The following is a 21,859-nucleotide window of genomic DNA, read 5'->3' as shown; positions in this document are numbered from 1 at the left end:
GTAACCAGAATGGAAATCCAAACACAATTTATAAACTGCAGTGAGTGGGACTCAAGCTTATTGCCTTGTTGAGTTACATCATGGCAACATACTGATGAGAGAGAGCTGGCCCTTATGCATAAATGATAATGATCAGTAAATACACCAATACACCAGTAAATACACCACCACTCACAGTTAACTGTTGCCCCTTTCATTAATGTCAGATACTTCAGGGGTAATCAAAAGGCTATGGATAAAACATTTATGAGGCACTATTTCAGTGTTGGTCAGCAGGGTAGCCAACCTCCACAGAGCAGCCCCTGGAGTCCAGGGGATGTTGACGAGAGGAAGCAGCAATCGATTTCCCCTCCAGCTTGGCAGAGTGGTGAAATGCAAAAGGCCATTTCCAGTGTTCAGGTGAGAAGCTCACATAAGACATGATGGTTGTAAGGGTGAAAGGTGACCACTGCACTCTAAACTTCCACATTTAAACTGATATGCGAAGCAAATATCAAGTATTTCTCACTGTGGTAATTTGGATGCTAAATATATGGACTGCAGTATAATGTTCTAAATACAGTTAGATGACTAATTAAATTATCTGACCTCAAATCATCATCAAAACAAATGTAAATCAAAATAAACTCAAGCACTCAAAATGTGTACCCAGTATCCAAAAACTTGGAGGACTTATTTCTCGTGTCTGTCTCTTACACCCAGTCTGTGAGTGTGTGTGTGTAGATGGCTTATTGGGTCACTTCATCTCCCGGTTAGCTCTCTCTCTCTCTCTCGCAGGCCTAATTGGTTGTTCCCTGGCAGCCTGCAGCATCCCAAGGGCCACAGAAACTCATAACCTACCTTCCATGCTCTTTGCTAATTGAAATAGCTAATGAGGTCTCCAAGGGCTACCTCTCCAAACCTCTTCATTAAAGCTGTGGCAGAGAGTCAAGCTACAAATAATGGCGCAATAAAGATCTCGAGAATTTTGTGGGAACATTTTCTGTTTGGACATTTCTTTGCCGCTGACCACATATAATCTTTTTTACTGCCTTAATGTATAAATTCAACGCTGTGCTCAATACGGTAAACCCTGAGACATATTATTTTGTGATATTCTGTAATCTCCCTTGGATTATGCTTGATCACTTGGTCCAATTTGTACAGAAAAAAAACAAAACACGAACACTACAATCTGTTAATGTAATGACTCACATTCACCCACACACCTCCTGTTCAAGTACACTTGATTACAACACGAACATCCTAGCCCTTTTTCAGGCTAAAGAGGGTAAACCTCTCAGGCCAACTCTCACCTGACAAACAAGCGAGTGATTGTTGAGCTCGTTGGGAGTGCGGGTGGGTGGGTGGGGCGGAGCGAGGCAACGCCGCCTATGTGTGAGTGATGGAGGGGACAGCTGTGGCCTGTGCCCCGGGGTCTGGGGGCCCGCAGGTCTGGGGGCCCGTGGCGTGATTTACGCCGAGCCCCTGAGCAAGAAGGCAGATAAATGGGCCAGAAACGAACGAGGGAATGGAGAGGGGGGGGGGCTACACTCGTGGAGGGCCATAAACTTTTGGGGGACCCCATGCCGAGTTGTGCGCAGGCAGACAAGAAGCTACAGTTGGAGTTTCTATATCCTCAGGGTTTGAGTTTCAAGCTGGGGCCGAGAAAATGTTCGGAAAACATATGATTGTAAAAAAGCTGGAGTGCAGTGCCACATATGCTGGGTCGGGTCCAGTTTAAATCCTTCACCACCTACTGCGCAGCGCTTTTTCCTCCATCAGTGATACTTTTTTACAAAATAAAAATCCACAGGGGTGGACATATTTATTGCAAGCTAAAGACTACTAAGAATTCCTGATTTGATTTACAAGAGCAATGTCAAACACTGTAATTTGGGCTAAATTGAGTGGAGTTACTCAACACACAGGGCATGATCACATGAAGCATCTTCGCTTAAAAACACAATGGAGTCTTTAGAAATAACTTGAGGTTTATTATCTATGGAGTCTTAGGAGAGTCACACACACAGGGTTAGGGAAAGGGTGAGGTGGTTCACAAAAGTATAACAGGAAGCCAGTACTGAACACTCCTAAACTGATAACTACCATTAGATTGAACTAAAAACTACAAATGGTATTTTGTTTTCATTTTTAAAAAAATGATGGAGGGGAAAACTTTATACATTTGTCTTTTTTACAAAGAGAACATTGGAGAAATGCAATTGTAAAAGGTAACTGTATGGCAATTTACAAAAAAATACACTTTGTTTCATAGAGAGAAGCAAAACAGAGGGGTGGTCAAATATTGACCAATAATTATTCCTTTTCATACTATTTTTAAAAATGGTCTAATATCTATAAAAAGGTAAAAAGCAATATACAGCTGTAAAAAGTTTTTTTGTCGAAAATAACGAAAAAACAAAACAAAAACAAAAAACATTTTGATTCAATCCGACGATTTGGTAACCAGGGAGAGGGGTTGTGTCTGTAGCAGGGCATGGTGGGAGTGCAGAGCTGCCTGGTGGTAGGGGGAGCCTGGAGAGAGCATGGAGGGGTGCAGGGAGGTGAAGGGGATGGGCCGGGACAGCAGGGAGGCGTGCTGGCCCCCAGCGGAGCCCAGGTGGAGTGAGAGGCTGGGGTGACCGGAGGAGGCAGAGGAGATGGAGGACAAGGAGGAGGAAGAGGAGGTGGAGGAGGAGGAAGAGGAGGAGGAGCTGCTGGTGGAGGCTTTGCCCGGCAGGGGGAAGTGGTGGGGGTGGTGGTGGGAGCGTCCCTCGGGCTTGGTGGTGAGGGACAGGGGCTGGGCCTGCTCGGAGTGGGTGGCGGCGGGGGCGGCCGGGGAGGCCAGTGCGGCCGACGGCGTGGCCGGGGAGTCCAGCATGCTGCCGTGGGAGGAGGTAGGGCTGTCGCACATCTTCTCGGAGGACAGGTACGGCATGCAGGGCTTCTTGCTCTGCGGCGGCGAGAAGCTCTCTTCTGAGGAAGACACGAGAATATGGATGAGCACAATCATAGTCAATGGATCCCCTGATTCCAAACCTTGATTCAGGTGGTGGACAGTGGTGGACTACCATTTTATGGGATGCGGACACTGCATGTCCATTTAACTGGTGAATTATGAATGAATAAAACAAAAAAAAGAGGAGTGTGGGTGAAATGAAGGCCATGCCCCAAACAGAACACTATAAAACAGAGGGGCACATACCAATGTGAACAGGAAAACCCAGAGAAACATTCAGATATGGGAAAAACACACTGTTGCACATGTTACACACTGGCCCACAGAGAGAGTTGGAAAGAGAGAGAGAGAGAGAGAGAGAGAGAAAGAGAGAGAGAGAGAAAGAGAGAGGGAAAGAGAAAGAAAGAGAAGCAGAGAGAGAGAGAGAGAGAGAGAGAGAGGGGAGAGAGAGAGAGAAAGAGAGAGGGAAAGAGAAAGCAAGAGAAGCATAGAGAGAAAGAGAGAGAGACAGACAGAGAGAGAGAGAGAGAAAGAGACATGTGAACAGCTTGGGAGTGGATCATGAGACTAGAGCAAGCAGCTCAGGGGAGCAGACATACCAGCCAGTGTTAGCACTGAACCTCGTATGCTGCTTGTGGGAGAGTAGAGGAGACATGGGTTAGTAAAATGGTGGAGAGGGAAAGGCTCAACTCAGGGCTACTGGAGAAGAAGTGCACAAGTGTGTGGGGGGACTTTTACACTCAAAGTGCTTTTTCCACTGCCAACAGTGATGCAATCTACTGTATGGCGTGTTGCAAATGGATCACATCAACCACAACACTATATTTTGATGCAACAGTTTGTCCACTCACTGACCAAAGAATGGACACAGAGAAGCCACCTACCCTGTGGTGAGCCGTCGGGCTTATTTTCTCTCTTCCTCTTCTTCCGCTTGCCCTGCGGAGACAAACACGTGCACGGTGAATCAAATGAGCTTTATTAAGGAGTGCGCTTACAGGAAAAGCATTCTCGCTGAAACCACTGCGGTCAGTCCTGTCATGGGGCGAAACACTCACGTAGTTGTCCCGAGCCGACCAGCCGGGGTAGAGCTGCTGGTGCAGTTGCCTCTCTTTCCTCGCCAGCTCGTAATACTTGGCCTGCTCCTCACGAGACAGGGAGTGCCACTGTATAAAAAAACAAACACACAAGCACGGAAGTGAACGGTCAGATTCTCAGTATGTCATGTGACCAACAGTTTTATGTAATAGTTAAAGTTATTTGGAAGGCACACTAGTTGCATAACAATAGCTGAAAATATGTTCCCTCTGATTTACAAATCAGATATGACAGAAATAGATATAAATTACAGATTGATAAGAAATTCAACACTTCTGTGTGTGTGTGAGAGAGAGAGAGAGAGAGAGAGAGAGGGAGAGGGAGGGAGGGAGTGAGTGAGTGAGTGAGTGAGTGAGTGAGTGAGTGAGTGAGTGAGTGAGTGAGTGAGTGAGTGAGTGAGTGAGTGAGTGAGTGAGTGAGTGAGTGAGTGAGAGTGAGATAGAGAGAGAGCGAGAGAGAGAGAAAGTGTCCTCACCCTTCTGCCCAGTATCTGATTGATGGCCGCACTCTCCTTAAGTGTACACTCCGCCACCACTTTGGCCCTCATCTCTTTCATGTAGAGCATGAAGGCATTTAAGGGCTTTTTGATATGTGGCCTCTTATCTTCTTCCTTCTTGACGGGTACTGAAGATTTCCTGCAGGGAGAAAGGATGACGGTTACAAGACTGTGCAGCATGTCTGTCTGTGCTCACGGAGGATGTTTCAGCAGCGGCTGTGCCAAGTACTGTGACCATGTGATTCACTGCTTTCAGCTGCCCCAGTGTTTCGCTGGTGTATGACATTAGCTGTAGTTGGATACTGCCTGTGTGTGTATGTGTGTGTGTGTGTGTGTGTGTGTGTGTGTGTGTGTGTGTGTGTGTGTGTGTGTGTGTGTGTGTGTGTGTGCTGTGCCCTATTTCTGACCCCTGGCCTCTTAATCAGGTCAACAGAGGCTCTGTTGTGTTGTGTTCATACTAGAGGGGAGAAGAAAAAAGACTAAAACATACCCGTGCATGGAACTGCTGCCGCCCTCGCCGTGGTGCTCTTGTTTGATAGCGGGCGAGACTATGGCTGGGTGCGGGATGCCCGTCTGGTGCAGGCCGTGGGACGGGTGGGGCACCATGTGGGGAGAGAAGCGGCTGGACACCAGGCTGGGGAGAGATGGGGGGGGGGGGGGGCATGGTCAAGCAAGGGGTAACCAAAGGGCAATCAGTCACAACAAGCACAGAGCTACTGTCAACTATACACAATCGCTCCCAAACATTATTGGATTACATTTTTTTTTTCTGTCCAACAGTCACAATTTGTGGACACATGAAGAATCCAACAAACAGCAGTCGTACCTCACAAACCCTGTGCACAGAGCCTCCAAGCCCAGTTCTCAATCCTTAACACAATAGCACATTGTTATATAGCTGCGTCAGGAAAAAAACAGCACCTCTATCCCCGATCCCACATTTAAAGCCATGTTTTCACCAGACTCCTATTAGGTCACTATGACACGAAAGACAAAACTCTGTCAAACAGACCAAAAAGAAGAGAGCATTCTTAAATAAAAGATATCATGATTTTTTTATACCAGGATCAGAGCAGAGATTGTGTGTGTGTGTGTGTGTGTGTGTGTGTGTGTGTGTGTGTGTGTGTGTGTGTGTGATTGGGGGGGGGGGGGGGGGGGGGTCTGACAGTATGTGCTTTTGGTTTTGGAACTCACAAGGGTAGACACTTTTTCCACATCATAGCAGAAAAGAGAAAAACAATATACCTTGAGCTGATAAATAAAATACAAATATGTGCACAGAATGCACACCGACGCACAGGATCAACAGAATAATGTTTCCTTCTCTTGTGACACGGGATCTTACAGGAGATCTACATCAGAGTCAGCTTTCTGGCTGTATAAAGTTGTCAACTCTCACAACATGCACCCTAGCACTTCATATCGCTTTTGAAAAAAGAGAGAGAATCAACTCTTTAGGGGAACAACTAGCCTCTCATATGACTTTCAAACCCACTGCAGTCAGATAATACATTCAAGGCTTCTCGCTTCTGCCTCATTGATGTACGAACTCAACTCCCCATTGATTATGCAATCCTTTCATCTGAACACGACGAGCTAATAGACTCAAAGTCGCAGAAGTAGGGAGGGGTGCACTTCAAAAGACTTTTTTTTTATCCATTTTTGTAGCATTTCTCTCCATGCTGATGAGAAACAAAGGTGCTGCCACGTGGCTTCTGACAGGAATACATGAAAAATTTAGCGGCATAACTTTTTCTTTGTGCAATTTCAGAGAGAAGAAAGGGCTGAGCCCAGAAAGCCTGACAAGCGTTCGTTTGGTTTGTTCACCGGAGCACGGTACACAAGCACCAGGACGGCGCAAATGATCATTTATTCACTTCCCTGGCTTCAGAGTCAGCAAGTCTGTGACAGAAGCAAGCAGCATCACAGGGAGTGAGAGAGAGGCAGAGAGAAAGAAAGAATGAAAGAAAGAAAGAAAGAAAGACAGAGAGAGAGAGAGAGAGAGAGAGAGAGAGAGAGAGAGAGAGAGAGAGAGAGAGAGAGAGATGGCTGTGGCAGTACAAACAGTGTTTGCTTGTCTAACCTACCTAGACATGGAGGCATTCATGGCCAGAGCTGGGTACGGGTGTCTGAAGCCTCCTGGGGGGATGGAGTACATATGTTGGCCTTGTCTGGGAAGAGAAAAAAGTAGACAATCAACATTATGTCCATGCCACATCAGAGTACAACACAGTGTGCTACTCAACATTTTATATGCAGCAAGATAAAGATTTTGATAAAATATGCATAGACGCTAGAAACATAAAAACAAAAACAAAAAATGTGTGTACTGTACAAAGTAGGATTCAAATGTGATAACAATAATGTAGGGTGGACACAGAGAGTGAAGTGGAGACTTACTGAGGAACCAGCCAGCCCAAGGGGTGAGGAATCTGCCCCACTGCCCCCGGGGAGAGGGGGTAATATGGGGAGAGTTCAGACGGATGGGGCGTCCGTGGAATACCTAACAGATGGAATATGGTGAAATCAGTCTGAATCAGACAAACTGCAACACAATAGCTATGATATAAAAAGAACCTCTGGGAAGCCAAACTATACATACCCACCCATAATAGGCATCTTAAACAGAAGCAGACTATATTTAGCCGTATAATGGTTAACTATGTATGCATATTACGTGCAACTCGGTACATTCTTTATGGTTTCCCCATATAGTACATCGCTTTAAAATGCACACTGTACTGCGCATTCATTCTGCTGCTTGACATTTTGTGTGGGTGTAATTGAAACGGCTCGCTGGGAAGTGAGGAGAGAGAGAGACAGAGAGAGACAGAGAGAGAGAGAGAGAGAGAGAGAGAGAGAGAGAGCCGGGGAGGAAGAGAGCTGCATACCTGTTTTAGGGTCTAGGATCTCAGGGGAGAGGTGTGAGGGAGGGGTGCCGGGAGAGAAGTGTTCGTTGCTGTACGTGATGAGGGGAGTGAGGGGGTGCACATGGTGGGGATGCTGGACCACTGGGACTTTGTTGGACTGTGGGAGAAAAAGAGAGGGAGATAGAGGGAGAGTAAAAAAAGGGAGAGGAGAGGGAGGGAAGGAGGGAGAAGGGAGGGGGAGAGGGAGAAAAAGAGAGGGAGACAGAGGGAGAGTAAAAAAGGAGAGGGGAAGGAGGGAGAAGGGAGGGGGAGAGGGATAAAAAGAAAAGGAGAGAGAAAGAGAGAGAGAGAGAGGGAGAAAGAGTTAGAGCACAAAAGCTGAAACAAAAGAGGGCAAATAATAACAAGCTGCCTCGCTGGAGACATCCAGTTGACCTCCATCCCGTTTCATATAAAGAGCGGCGCCTGTGCGTCTTCCCAACAATAGTGTGCGCCTGCTCTGTTTACTTTCCCCTTTTCTTCGGCTCGCTAAGTAAACAGCGCTCGGGCAACTGGCAGAACGAGAGCTGCGAGTGCGAGGACTCGCACCTAAAGCCCCCAGCTGCCACGTAAAAAAAAAAAAAAAAAAAAACGTCCCGTGCTGGCCTCTGCAGACGCCCGGCGTCCGTTTATGACGGGGGAGAGGCCGGCGAGCTCAGGGCGCGCTACACTCACTGGCCCCTGTAAATGACGCAAGTCCCGGTGTGTTATGATGGGAGAGCTGACGCCATCACCAAACCCTTCCGAGGGCGGACCGACAGGGGGGAGGAGAGAGACCGCCTGCTTGCAAAGTGCACCACCTGTCACCCAATCAGCCCCCATTAACTGGCTTGGCCTGCCTGCCTGAATGGGCCTGAGTGGTGGAGTCCATCAGATTAGAATTTACACTTGAATAAGAGTTGACCTGTGGAAGCGGGAGGCCGAATAAAGAGCAGGTTTGTGTGTGCGACCTGGATTAGGGCAATGGGGGCTGATTTAGCATTAACCGCTTCAAATAACGACTTGTGCATTTCATGTTGAACAGTGTTTGAAAGGATTCTCTCTCTCTCTCTCTCTCACACAGGGGCGAACAAATAAAGGGCATTCACATCCAGGGCTCAGCACACGGTCTGTCCAAACGACGACTCATTTCCTGCTCTTACGACCATCGCTTGCAGAATCTAATACCCAAATTAATAAGAATAATAGTCCGGGCTCTTTGGCGAGGCCCTGTCGAGCAGGGCAGTCTATTGAATAGGGGGCTTGTTAGCTCAGGATGTCACATGGGAGCGCGCAGTGAGAATGCAGTCTTGTTTCCTACACGCTAACCTTCCCCCACCTCGACGTAGGCTGTGGGCTTGACCTCTGCTCCAACCACTGAGCCGGCGACAAGAACAAGGCCTTTATTGAGCTGCACTGGCTCCCAACTCCTGCAGCCCAAACAGATCCAGATCTCTGGCATGCCTCAGCTCCGCCCTCACGCTCCGTGCCCCCGCCTCTCTCCACGCACGCACGCACGCACGCACGCATGCACGCACGCACGCACGCACTCTCTCTCTCTCTTACACATACACACTATATGTCTCTCTCTCTCTTACACACACAAACTAAACATACTCTCTCCCTCTCTTACATACACCACACACATCCTCTCCATCTCTCTCTACAAACACACACACACACACACACACACACACACACAAACGGACCAGCCCTGGCTTCTCTTGGGCCTGAACTATCTTCATCTGTTGACATTTGATGACAGCAGCAAGATTCATTTACTACTTTGCAGGCAAACAGGAACACAAAAAGAGCGCAGTGCTCTCGGGTTCAGTCCATGTGAGAGGACGAGCAGAAACCCGAGAGGTCAGCCCAACTGGCGGGTGTGTGAAAACTCACACTCTTCCTCCAAGCCTGGTAGTCGTCAAGCCGCATGTCTGCCACACTGGCTCCTCCAGGCAGGGGCAAATGGTGTGCCGAAGGTCCGCCGCCGCTTCCTCCTCCTCCACCTCCTCCACTTCTTCTTCCTCCATACCCCCCCCACCCCTCCCTCTCCTCCCCTACTTTTCCCGGTGCCAAAAAATCTCTGCTGTGTCAACACTCAGCCCGTTTCGTAAGCCTCTGCTGCCGACACTGACACCCACAGCGCAGTCTGCCGCCAGTCGGGCCCTCTCCCATGCCAAATGCATCGGACGAGGCTGGCCACTCCAGGAATCCCAAGGATCCATATCAGCACCCACGAGACACGGCGTTCTGTTTTTAAAGCGGCACCTCTCCACTCCTCTCCTCTCCTCTCCTCTCCTCTGCACTCCACTCCACTCCACTATGCAGGCTCAGGCCACAGACCAGCAGGCGCTTCACACACAGAACACAATGTCTCACAGACACCCATGGCGTGAGCAAGAGTAGAAAAACAAAAATGGTTCCATTTCTATTTACACACTCTAAACGTACGTAATCTACTCTCACCAAACCACATCATTTTCATTTTCAATTGCTGTGCTTTTTATTTGGATCAGACAAGAACTAGTTCTTAGGTCTTTACTCTTAACTCTTTCACTGAATGCTTGCCATGCTTAGACTGGTGTTTGCCTGTGGTGTCCTATAGGGGGCAGTGCTCAGCTCTCTGGTGCCCTTCTCAGCAAGCCCTAGCTATAAAAATGATGACCAGTTTGCCTCAAGCCAGACCAACCACACTAAATAGGGCCACTAAAATCATCTCCATCTTAATTATGTCAGCCAGGGGCCAGCCCACGGAGACCACGGCAGTGGGCAGCTGACAAACGTCTCAGAGGCCACTTAATATGTGCTTAACGTCGGTAAAGGGGACATTGTACATTTAAATCCTCTCAGTGGTAGAGTCAGGGTACAATTCTAGTGCTTTACAGATTGTTGCGTACAGGAAATACTATAGTCTATTATATGAAATGTCATGGCATTTGGTTAAATTAAATAAATTATGTATGCAAACTAGATTAAATAATTATGTATATATACAAATAATAGTATGGAGTTATAACTAGCTTTTTAAAAAAATCTGGCACAAAATTGAGATTTGCAACTTTATCAGTTGTGAGATAAGCACAGAGGGTATAAACGGATCAACCCCTGTGGCTGTTAAAACAGGAATGAAGTTAAGATAACTGTGCATAAGATAAAGCTATATACTGCTAGACTGGATGGCAGCAAATAATTAACTTCACATGTGGCTATGCACTGTAAAAGCCCATTGCCAATCATAAAATGTCTGAACATGAACTCTCTGGGATACTTGGTGTATCGCCTGATGACAATTTAAGGAAAGTCCCAAACTTTGGGAATGGGCCTTGAAGGCCGGCTAGTCACATGCAATTAAACATCAACTAATATGATAGAAAACAGAATCAAAGCACTTTCAATGCCGAGGTCAGGATGCTTGAATTGGCTCAACTAAAAGCACATGATAAGACCTTCCCATAAGGGCCTTTTAAAAGGCCCATTTTCCTGTCACTGAAAAACATCCCATGTCAGTGCCGAGAAACTTCCAATTGTCAATTGACTAAACAAGGCGACAGTGAGAACTGCTATTTGTAATCCGATTTCTGGAGACGAGTTGTAAAGAGTTGCCTAGCTGTAAGAGGCAGGACATTCTCCCGTTTCAAAGAGCAGTCTGTGTAGCTCACAACACAGCCTAACAGCTTGCAACAAGATGATAAATCCCAATATTCATCGGAAGCTCATTGACACACAAGTCCACTACAATGCACCTTGTGAGCACAGCTCCCTCTCAGGCAATCTTTCATTTAGCATTACAGAGTCATGCCATCAATTAGAGGATGGGCCATTATCCCTGAATCAGATGGCTGAAACACCAATTCTTTAACAGAGAGAGAGAGAACCATAGAGAGAGAGAGGGGGAGAGGGAGAGACAGAGAGAGGGAGAGGGAAAAGGAGGGAGGGTAAAAGCTGACTGCTCTTTTTTAGTGCGGGGAGGGAGGGTGAGCTTTAACCTGAGCTCAGCAGCAGCAGCGTGGCAGTGGTGTGAAGTTTGACACCCCCGTCTCCACTGATACGGGTCAGTGCTCGGAGGCTCGGAGGCGATGGGCCCCGGTCACACGCGCTGACCCGGGAGTGTTAAACCTCCGGAGAGGGATTTCCACTGGCACCCTCCGAGCCTTCTGCCTGACACGTCGCACCACATGACTGGAGAGGGGAGGGGGGGGGGGGTTAGTGCACACTGCCTGGTCTGGCCTGACCAATCACTTCATCATATCCTCACAATGTAGAGCGTTTAATAAAAGAACAAACGTTCTTATCGGAGCGGCAGGCCATACCACACGCTCCTTCTCTCGCCGAACCGCCCGGGCCCGATTCCAGGCGATCAGGCTCAATTAGTCGTGTCTGAAGAATCCATTAGCGTCGAGCAGATGCGTGCAGAGCGTTTGAAGTCGGGAGGAAGCCAAAGATCCAGATTCCCTCCTCCCGCCCCCACACCCGGCCGGCGCTCCGCTGCTCCGCTCCAAACCGGCAGGACCCAAGTATCCCCCACAATGCCTTGCATCACCTGCCCCCGCACCGCACCGCTCCGCTCCGTTTGATGCTTTATTCATGACCCCCGCATCGCTCTGCATGCTGGGCATGCATCTGAGGAAGGGGGGCTGGCAAGGGTGGGGAGAGTGTGTGTGTGTGTGTGTGTGTGTGTGTGTGTGTGTGTGTGTGTGTGTTTGAAGGGGGCCCGAGGGGGGGGGGGGGGGTGTCCTACCTCAGCCCCCCACACACACTCAGCTCATGGTACGCTGATGCCAGCCGAATGCTAAACAAACCTGTCTCCTGAATAATTAAGCATCTCGGACCTCGCTGGCTCACCTCATTAGCATGACTGCCGTCTGGACCCGATCTGCAGACACAGGACGGGCTGCCACAGCATTCGGCGCGCGTGTGCCACACACACACACACACACACACACACACCGGATGCTCCCTTCCCAGCCTGATTTACTCAACAACAAGCACAAGGCAAACGTTTTGGCAGCGGTCATGTTGATTTGATAGGGCCTACTTTCGTAACACTCGGTGAGACTTCATCAAAGCTGCACCATTCGGGAACACTTTTTAAAAACGATTTCAGCATTCCATCACACTAGTAAAAGATTGGCATCACAGAAACTTATTCCACATTAACCAGTAAAACCAGTTGGCTTGTCGTCAGAAGCATTATTCAAAGCAGTAATCTGATATACACAAGGCTAAAACTACGTTAGTGGTGATTTTTAGACATAAACACTGTTCACTTTGTGACTTGGGTGCAGGCTGCTGGTTACTGTTAGGTCAGCACTCATTGTAATGAAACCCCTAAATTGGATTCCCTCATCAGCCCTCAGGTCACCTGAGGGGCCATTCTGGAATCTTCCGGGTCTATTTTGCAGGCCTTGACCAGTCCTTGAGTCAATGATCGCATTGTCACCATGGCATGGGCACAATCATTCAGCCGAAAAAGTGTGTGTGCTAGTGTGTGTGTGTGTGTGTGTGTGCGAGTGCGTGTGCTGTTGGAGTGTCTCCGGAATGGATTAGTCGCCATTTGGAGCGAGGCATTCCTGAGGTTCTCCGCCATGGTGTCTAGAGGGGGTGATGTAGGTCAAGAGTTGGGTCGCATGAGTGGCGGGGAGCTGGGGAGAGGGTGGTGGTGGTGTGAAAATAAGTCTGCCGCTTGTTGACACTCTGAGCGACAGGCCTAAGCCCTCGGCCTCTGTGGGACTAAAGCTAAAAGCCCCGTGCTTGTGTGGGCAAAATTAAACACAGATTTAACAGCGTGCCTCTTTCTCTGGCCCAACACCCCCCCCCCCCCCGACCCCCTCCCAGTCCCCGCATACTGTCAGCCAGTGCAGATTCACTGCCCTGACATCCATTTACTCCTAATCTGACCCCAGGCAAATCTATCTAGGATTCTATTTGGCTTGTCTAGCTATGCTACATTTCCAGTTAATGCATACTGGAAAAGCCTAATTAAGACCCCGGCTTTAAACTAAAGATTATTAAGTGGCAAACATTCAGAGAGAATGTTCTCCAAATGATCCATATAATTTATTATGAGTAATGCTGGGCAGTGCACAGCGACTTCGCTTGTATCCGTTCTACGTGGCGGCAGCGGCAGGGTAGAGGATACTTACTAAGTGCCCTGGGGTTGGAGACCTGGCGTCTTTGAGGGCAGCTGCTCCGGGGACATCGAGGAGAGGCCATTTCATTTGCAGGTACTGCGGAGAGATATGAAAAAAAACAACAAAAAAAAACAAGAATGATGAGAAACAGGCTAGAAAGAGAGTGGAACACAATGTTCTTATGGACTTAAGATAAACAGGAATTCATTCATGCGCTAGGCCTCCTCTTCTGTCCAGCTCAACAACAGCATGTTTCAGGAAGTCTTCTAATGCACACAGGTCAACTCAGTGCAGTGTCTATTTTTGAAGTGGACAAGTGGTGTAATGCAGATATTCTGGCTAAGGCATCAAAAAAACAGACTGATAGGGAAGTATGAGTAAACACTGGGCAGGCCACATCATGAGCCACATCAGTCTGCACAGCTGGTCAGAAATATGAAGAGCACAGGTTTACAAGGGGAGGTGGAACAGGGTCGGGGTGGGGTTGGGGTTAAATATCCACATGGGTTGGGACAACGAAATACGGCTCAGCAAAAGCCAGCAGAAGGGAAGAAAATGGAGGGAAAAAAAAGTCTAGTGTGTCAGGGAAAGAGGGGGTGGAACAGCTGTGAGGAAGTCCCATAAGGCACTGGGAGAAGAGGAAGGCCGGGGGCAGTCTGCGAGGGAGAAGATCCAGCGGGGCCCATGGTACAGTATGGTGCTCCCCTCTATACTACACCACCAGCTCCCCCACCCACCCACCCACCCATGGGGCGTCTGTGGTCTATTGACTTGAACAGAACAAATGAGCCAGTGAAAGGAGAGAAGGAGAGAGTTATGTAGTGAGGGATGGAGGGAGAGAGGGAGGGAATGGACTGAGAGAGTGAGAGAGTAGAAGCCAGGAGTGAAGAGAGGGAGTGAGAGATTGAGTGGATGGCTTATTCTTAAGTGCTCCATTGTTCTCTATGCATCTGTCAGGGTGTGATGTGTTTTTTTTCTTTTTCTTTTTAGCATCTCGCATGTTTTCTGCTTTTTCTCCACCCAGTGAGTCATTTGTAAAAAAAGGTTAAGCTCTCTGGTCCTTACCATGCAAACATCTGGTTTGTATGTCTGAGAAAATTCTGGATTAGATACTCCATGCCCGGGAGTATCTCCCAACAAATTCCAAAGATTCAGAATTTTAAATACAGAGTCTACAGATAGAGTTTGGCCATCTGACCTTATATAACACATAACAAATAGGACTTGACATCATGTGTTGAGCAGTGGCCAAAATATTTTACCACTATTTGTAAAGTATGACAAACTATTATTACCTTATTACACATCCTTGGGTATGCAATGGGTTAATAATGCCTCTAAGAGGTCCTTAAAACTTCATTCATCACAAGTGGGATTGCTGCAAGGAAGGAAGTTTGGATAAGACTGAAGTCTAAAAATGGAAAAGACATTATGGGCCTGATGGAGAGGGGGGGGGGCTGGGGAGGGGGAGGGGGAGGTGTCAGCGAGAGGGGAAAAAACAAAGTGAGTCTGTACGCCGATACCAGTATTGTTTCCTCGCAGATGGCAGGATTTGGCAAGTACGCGCTGCCCTTAGTGGCGATATTGTGACAGAAAATGGTCTCGTGGAGGTTGCTTTCTCCTTCTTGTGAACAAGCCTCTGCTGACTACAACCGTGGCACGAATCACACAGCGCATGCTGAGGAATGCACTGCAGAGGCCTGCAACCTAATCTCATGCCTGAAACGGCGAGGCCGTTCTCCCAGAGTAACGTCCACATTTCTACAGGGCCTGGCACACTGGACGGCCTCTCAGAAAGGCCCCTGCTCCTGCATGCCAAAATCTCAAGTCTCCCTGTGTGTGTGTGTGCACACACACACACACACACACACACTACATGGCTGTCCTCCCTCTGCTCGCGGGCGCATAAACACTGACGACCTGCCGCCATTGCCCACACACCACCAAGCGCGTCTCTTCAACTACCGCACCTTTGCATGCGCTTATCTTGAAGTCCAATCACTTTCTGCCCCCATGCAGACACACGGAGACACTCATTCAAACATGGATGGCGTTTCCCGGAGGCATTAAGAGCGAGGCCAAAATAAATGACACAGGAGCCAGGGCATTTGAATGTTAAATTGGAATACTGCGCCGGCAAACGCTTGACCGTACATGATACGGACTTCATGTTGAGGTCAGTGGGAATAGACACACACATTCCTCTTTCACACTGAACTTCTGAACTGTGACCACCATCACTGTTTTTGTTCACAATGCAAATGAGAAATGCATTTTAAATAAAAAAAGTTGTTTGGGCGAAACTCTGTGAAAATGTCCTGAGCTCAACTGCCATCTAAACTAGAAGCAGCATTCTTCACTGACAGGTGCTACATACCAGGGAAGGGGTAGGAGGAGGAAAAAGAGAAAACAACTGAGAGTCTGGTCAGACGAGAGAGGTGCAGATTAAGTCAGGTGCTGATTGAAATTCTTCAAGGCGATAAGCTTGCAGCTCGAGATAGATAATGATTTCTAAACACAGGGAGGAGCGGTTGCGTCGGCCATGCCGGCAAATGTCAAGGAAACGGAGCAGCTCCAAGGCCAGTGGCGAGATTAAATACCTGTCAGGATCTCACACAGCTCCACTGAAGCGCTGGAATCTCAAAAACTGGTCGCGATAACACAGCGCGTATCAAATCACTACATCAGCATACTGATGATACTGAATCTCCAGTTAAAACATGCAAGCCAACAGGTCCGGCTTTGTTCGCCACTCAGAATACCACACAATGGCCCTGACAGAACCTGTATGGAGATCGTCATCAGCCATTATGTCTTCACAAATCTGCAAACAGCCGTGGCTTTTTCTAAGGACCATCCCTTGCTCTGGGAAAACAAAACCACAATGATAAGTCCCGAGTCACAGCTTATGAGTGAGTGTGTGACATTATCATCAAACCACGAGCTTTACCGACCTGCTTCACCTCTGAATGAGCTCAAGTTCTCAAGGCCGCTGTCGGGTGGAGCCAAGTGGGTCATATCAATCACTCGCAGTAAGCCTAAAAACCACCCCGCACAATTCCATTCCTTTTTTTGCAACCGCTACCGCCGCTACCACCACCCTTTCCACACACACACACACCTAACAACAACAACAAACACAAAAAGATATACAGACAGCTCTGCAACCACAAGGGAGAGCACAATGATCACAATGGAGATTCAGGACACCCCCCTCACACCACATGAGCAGTTTGCAGCACACAAAGGCCTGGAGATTACTTACATGTATGCCTACGGGGCAGGCTCAAACAGACTGGCACAGAGAGGGGCTTGCCTCACCTGGCTTTTTTTTATTTATGCGCCTGACACCTCTCGCTGGTCTTTTCTCAGGCAGCCGGCGGGGTGGACACAATGGACCACCAGTGGTTTCCAGCCCTCCCCTCACCCCAGGCCGCCCATTCAGGCCCATTGTTTGTTTAGCGCTGGGAGAGTTTCCGATAATTAAGTAAACAATTCCTCGGCAAACGACACCCGTCGCTGTGCTAATTGGAAATTAATATGATGGGAGAGAGAGGGACAGGGGAGTTTTCCTGAGCCGGCATTCCTGGCCTTGGGCTACGCAGGGCCGCAAAGAGCACAGGGGAGAGGGGGGGGGGGGTGCAGGAACTCTTTCCTGTCTCGCGACTTGCGTTGATACCGAATGGAGTCAGAGTGCAAAACAACAAAAACAGCCCTTATGAGGAGCGTGCAGTGTTGCACACATGCATAACAAAGCTAGCAAAAGCACTCTGCATGTCAGTATATCAGAGGTCAGGCTTTTTGAAGGGAGAGTTCACTTGTACGGGTTATGCTGGTATTAGTGAGTAGGGCCTTCTTAATGAGGCAACAAGTAAAGCCTCCATGAAATACCCACAAATCTCCTATTGACAAATATAATCACATTAGCCGTAAAGTGAAGGAAAATCCTGAGTTCATCTGACTAAGATCCAAGTGGTCAGAACGGTCAGATGAATACTGGGATTAACTGCATGTTGCAGCAAAAGAACATAAAAGTAAGTCTTTGTTTCACTAGCAACTTCACAGTATAAGACCACAAAGTACAAAGGAACCCTATTCTACAGCGAGAGAGAGCGAGAGAGAGCGAGAGAGAGAGAGAGAGGTTCCACGCATGGGTTTTTCTTGCATGGAAGGCACACTTAGAGCATGATCAATGACTGACATCTAAATAAATCACTGGTGACAGGGGGACTTGGGGGATGAGTGGCGGTAAATGCCGTGGCTGTGTCCTTTCCTGCAGTCCACGTCTCTGGCCGGCTAGAGAAAGGTAAACTCACAGACATTTGTGTGTTAAAGTGGCCCTCACTCCCAGCCTTTGGGCTTCACAGAAGACCCTGTTTCACTATCAAAAGGGGAGAGACTCATGACTGACGGTCTCTCTCCCCCCCACCCCCCCAAGTTCCCTTGGATACCATTGTGACCTCACTGATAACATGGCTCCTTCATTCACAGCCCAGCAAAAGAACTGGTTCAAAGGTCAGCCATCCCGAGAGCAAGGGGTTTCCATGGCATTGTGGCCCATTTAGGATGAGCGCAGGGCCCCTTGGCGCGTTCTTATTCAGCAAATAGCTCGTAATGTAAAGGTCTTCAGAAAAGGAGAGAGGGGAGAATACCCGCCCAGTTAAAAAGCCCAAAGCCCCCAAATCCCAGGAGGCAAAGCAGAGATTTTCTTCCCGTAAAACAGAATTACAGTACTGATTCCAGTCTGGAGTATAACCCACAAGCACAGGCCATTGGGGCTTATTCTATGTGCAATAGCATCAAATTTCTAAAGAGAAATTCAATCATGGAGACAAATAAATACAGCCTAACAGCACTTTTAAAAGAAGTGAGTGAGTCACTAATCCTCCTGAATACGTGATCTATTCTCATGTATACACTTCTAGACAGACTGAAAACATTCGACACACCAATGCACACATATACAGACAGCAATAGAAAGGGAGAGAAAGGGGGAGAATTTAAGAATAAGAGCGCTATTGTGCAGTAAGACAAAACGGTAGGTCAAATAAAACCGAACACATAATTAGGACCACAAGAAAGTAATAAGGCGCCTGGAAAGAGTTCTGTTTTCCTGTGCAAGGAAAATGCAGCCATCCTCCTTAAAGTCAATTACAAGTCAGTTATGCGGTTTCCAGTATTTTGGTATCTGGTTACAGCTCTGAAACAGAGAGCTGTGCATAGGTTAACTACACATTGCATAGACTCATACCTCCCCAGCCTCAAACCTGAAATGTACAAATGCATCAGTCCATCAGCCCACAGAACTTCACATTGTCTTTGTACACTTGCGTCTTTAAAAAAAAAATAGCATGGCTTTTTTTTAAGGGGCTTTGCCTTTTTTGTCATTTGTGGCTGTGAATGTAACAATGGTCTGGTATGGGATGTGAATAAAAAAAAATGTCATCTTTCAAAAAAATTATTTAAACATGTGTATAAAGACCACATTTTATGAGGAAAAGGCACTTTTTAAGAAGACAAGGAAACAACAGAAAGCCTTAGAAGCCTCATACTAATGCAAAGCATAATGAAAACAAAGGGCTTATTGTGTTCTGTAGACACCCCAACCCACACACAGACACACACACACACACACACACACGCGCAGACACACGCGCGCACACACACACACACACGCACACACACACACACACACACCACACACAAGCACTCTCATACACACACTCACACACACACACACACACACACACACACACACACCCACCCCTGAACCCCCCTGTGCAGTCCTCTCATAGCAAATAAAACAAGCCTAACTGACGACCACAACACCCCAAACGCAGCACTCCCAGCCCTAGCTGAGGGGTTAAAGGGAGAACTCTACATGACACATCAGTAGGACTCCAGTGACCTTCGGAGACTACTGGATTTGGCCCAGCCTTATGACAGCATTTTGGTTTATCGTTTTTCCATTACAGCCTGATGCAGGCACAAAACAGCCATGACAGACCACAGTGGTCCAGAAGGGCAAGAGGACAGCACAGTGCAGAGAAGACATGGACGTTAATTCCAACACACTGAATACTCATCAACATATGTCCGAAACGTCCGCTCAAATTAAAGATGATACTAGACGTCCACTGAATACAGGAATAATTCTCTTCCTGGTGAACTACATGGCTCTGAAACCAGAAATGAATAACTCCTCCAAATGTGGGCCAGTTTTTAAAAGTGATTATGAGGACCTGCAACACATTTGCAAAAAGAACACTAAACAATAGTGAAGGATTGCAAATAGTATTGCCAAGGAAAAGAAGGCTATTAAGAGAGCACAAAGATTAGCAAAATCACGTTCTTTCAAGGGATTCTTAGTTTACACTAGCAGTAATATGAGAGGGTACTTTAGAGGGACCAGAATGGGGAAGAACAATGTATACAACCAATGTTCAGATTTGAATCTTGGATTAAATAGATATTGGCATATAGGTTTTGATTCAAATAGATTCATGGCCGAGTTGTCCTAGTGTCAACAATATGGAAATGCATTACGTCAGAACCCACAACCCAGAGAGGAATCTAGTTATCTTTATACACTTATGCTTATCTGTTTTAAAAAAGAATGAGAAGAATTTGACCCACAGTTTCGTGTCACTGTCCAACTGCACCCTGTGGTACAAGGACTGAAATGTCACTCCAATGAAATGTCACTCGAATTAAAAACCAAAAACCACTACATCCAAAATACACAAGGATCTCTAACAGATTTCTCTTATATACACTGTCGTTCAGAAGTTTGGGGTCTTTAAGAAATTTCTATTCCACTCCATTATAGACAGAATACCAGATGAGATCAGTTGCATTGTTTTTTTAATCAGGGCAGCAGTTTTCAGATAACATTATGTGCTTACACAATTGCAAAAGGGTTCTTCAATGTTTTCTCATTTAGCCTTTTAAAATGATATCAGATTAGTAAACAGAATGTGCCTTTGGAAGTGTGTACCTATGATGGATTGCAACATAACAGCTACACCCTGAATCCCATCATGCTCACGATAAGGGGAGAGAAGAAAAAAAAACACCTCGTCAAACCAGTTCCCTCCTGCAAACAATTAGTGTCTACCCAAGCACTGTTAAAAGTGTGGATGCAAGTGTGAGTATGAGGTTGTGCATGTTTGACTGCAGAAGGAGCTCAGGAGTGAGGATGTGGGGAAAAGAGGGGGGGGGGAGAGATGGAGGGAGAGGGAGAGAGGGGAGTGTGAGTGTGTGAGCACATAGGGGTGAGAGAAAGGCAGGGGGGGGGGGGCTTGGAGTGCAATTATTGTGGGAATTTATGGTCTGAGAAACAATTTATAAATCATGGCGTATGGGGCTAACACAACCCAGATTTGACTGCTTGCAGCTGGAAGTGGGGGCTCTGCAGATGAGCATAGTTAAGAGCAGTGTGGCCTGGGCTGTGATTGCGGTTTTCACAAGGTTGGGGTAGAAGAGGGAACCGTGTCAGATAGATGGTACCGTGGTCCTGACAAACTGAGCTCCTTTCAGATATCCAGCTCTGCAGAGAATTGTTTACAATTGTTCACAAGATGTGTCAAACTTAAACAACATGTACACTGGCGCCACCGCTGCAAATTGAAAACATGAATATTTAATCAAACTAGGCTGTTTCTTCCCAGAACTGCGTATTTGCAATAGAGGGGGAGAAAAAAAAAAACTGATATCAACGTCTTAAAAAACAAGGAGAGTTTTGTTTCTTCAGGCACATCCAGAGGGGGGAAAAAAAATGAAATGTCGATGTGAGAGGACAAAAATTTTGAACAGCCTCACTCCCCAGTAAGGGGAAAAAGGCCCTCTCCTGCTCAGCCCATCACAATGAAGCACTCATCTGGAGAAATGGGGAAGAGCTCTGGGGGTTTTCACAAGGCCTCCACTGCGCCTCTGGGCCACGGCTGCAGCTGTGAACGGGGAGGGGTGCTTCATGCCTTGACCGACACGACCCAGCTGGATAAGAAATACACTCGCACTAAACTCGGGTGGGGAGTGAGTTGGGGGGGGGGGGGGGACGTTTTTTTTTTTTGAAAAGAGGAAAAAACAGAGCTACACTACAACACAAGGCCTACTTTTCCACTGAATACACATCATGTGACAATAGAATCGCTCAAAGTCTCCAAATGCACGGCTCCATCGGTGGTCAAAATAAGGGCTTCTCCCAGTCTGAGGCAGAACAGGCCCCCCGATGAAACACAATGCCGTGCTCCTGACCAATCATGCTGGCCGAGCTTTTGTGCCAGCAGTTATGTCACTTCCACTT

At 47.4% G+C, this 21,859-nt stretch overlaps 1 protein-coding gene across 2 annotated transcripts in view; it reads right to left on the bottom strand.

Moving 5' to 3' along the window:
• Window positions 1–1,955: 1,955 nt before the first annotated feature.
• tcf7l1a (transcription factor 7 like 1a) overlaps window positions 1,956–21,859 on the bottom strand; it is a 28,017-nt gene continuing 8,113 nt past the window's right edge. Inside the window, exons 4-12 of one of the 2 annotated variants that reach the window (XM_076284570.1) lie at window positions 13,567–13,650; window positions 7,424–7,559; window positions 6,933–7,035; window positions 6,620–6,703; window positions 5,023–5,166; window positions 4,512–4,671; window positions 3,997–4,104; window positions 3,826–3,877; window positions 1,956–2,958 (exon numbers count right to left, since the gene is read on the bottom strand). In XM_076284570.1, the coding sequence (XP_076140685.1) occupies window positions 2,429–2,958; window positions 3,826–3,877; window positions 3,997–4,104; window positions 4,512–4,671; window positions 5,023–5,166; window positions 6,620–6,703; window positions 6,933–7,035; window positions 7,424–7,559; window positions 13,567–13,650 (1,401 nt within the window). In that variant the 3' untranslated portion in view covers window positions 1,956–2,428. The remainder of the gene's footprint in view (window positions 2,959–3,825; window positions 3,878–3,996; window positions 4,105–4,511; window positions 4,672–5,022; window positions 5,167–6,619; window positions 6,704–6,932; window positions 7,036–7,423; window positions 7,560–13,566; window positions 13,651–21,859) is intronic. The other variant, XM_076284571.1, reaches the window with a different exon arrangement.

This window comes from Alosa pseudoharengus, unplaced genomic scaffold (genome assembly GCF_046254945.1).
Source record: "Alosa pseudoharengus isolate Yale_2024_CS ecotype anadromous, Long Island Sound unplaced genomic scaffold, YU_APseudo_1.1 YU_APseudo_1.1_scf_14, whole genome shotgun sequence".
Classification (NCBI taxonomy): domain Eukaryota; kingdom Metazoa; phylum Chordata; class Actinopteri; order Clupeiformes; family Clupeidae; genus Alosa; species Alosa pseudoharengus.
This window is presented reverse-complemented; position numbering and strand designations above follow the sequence as displayed.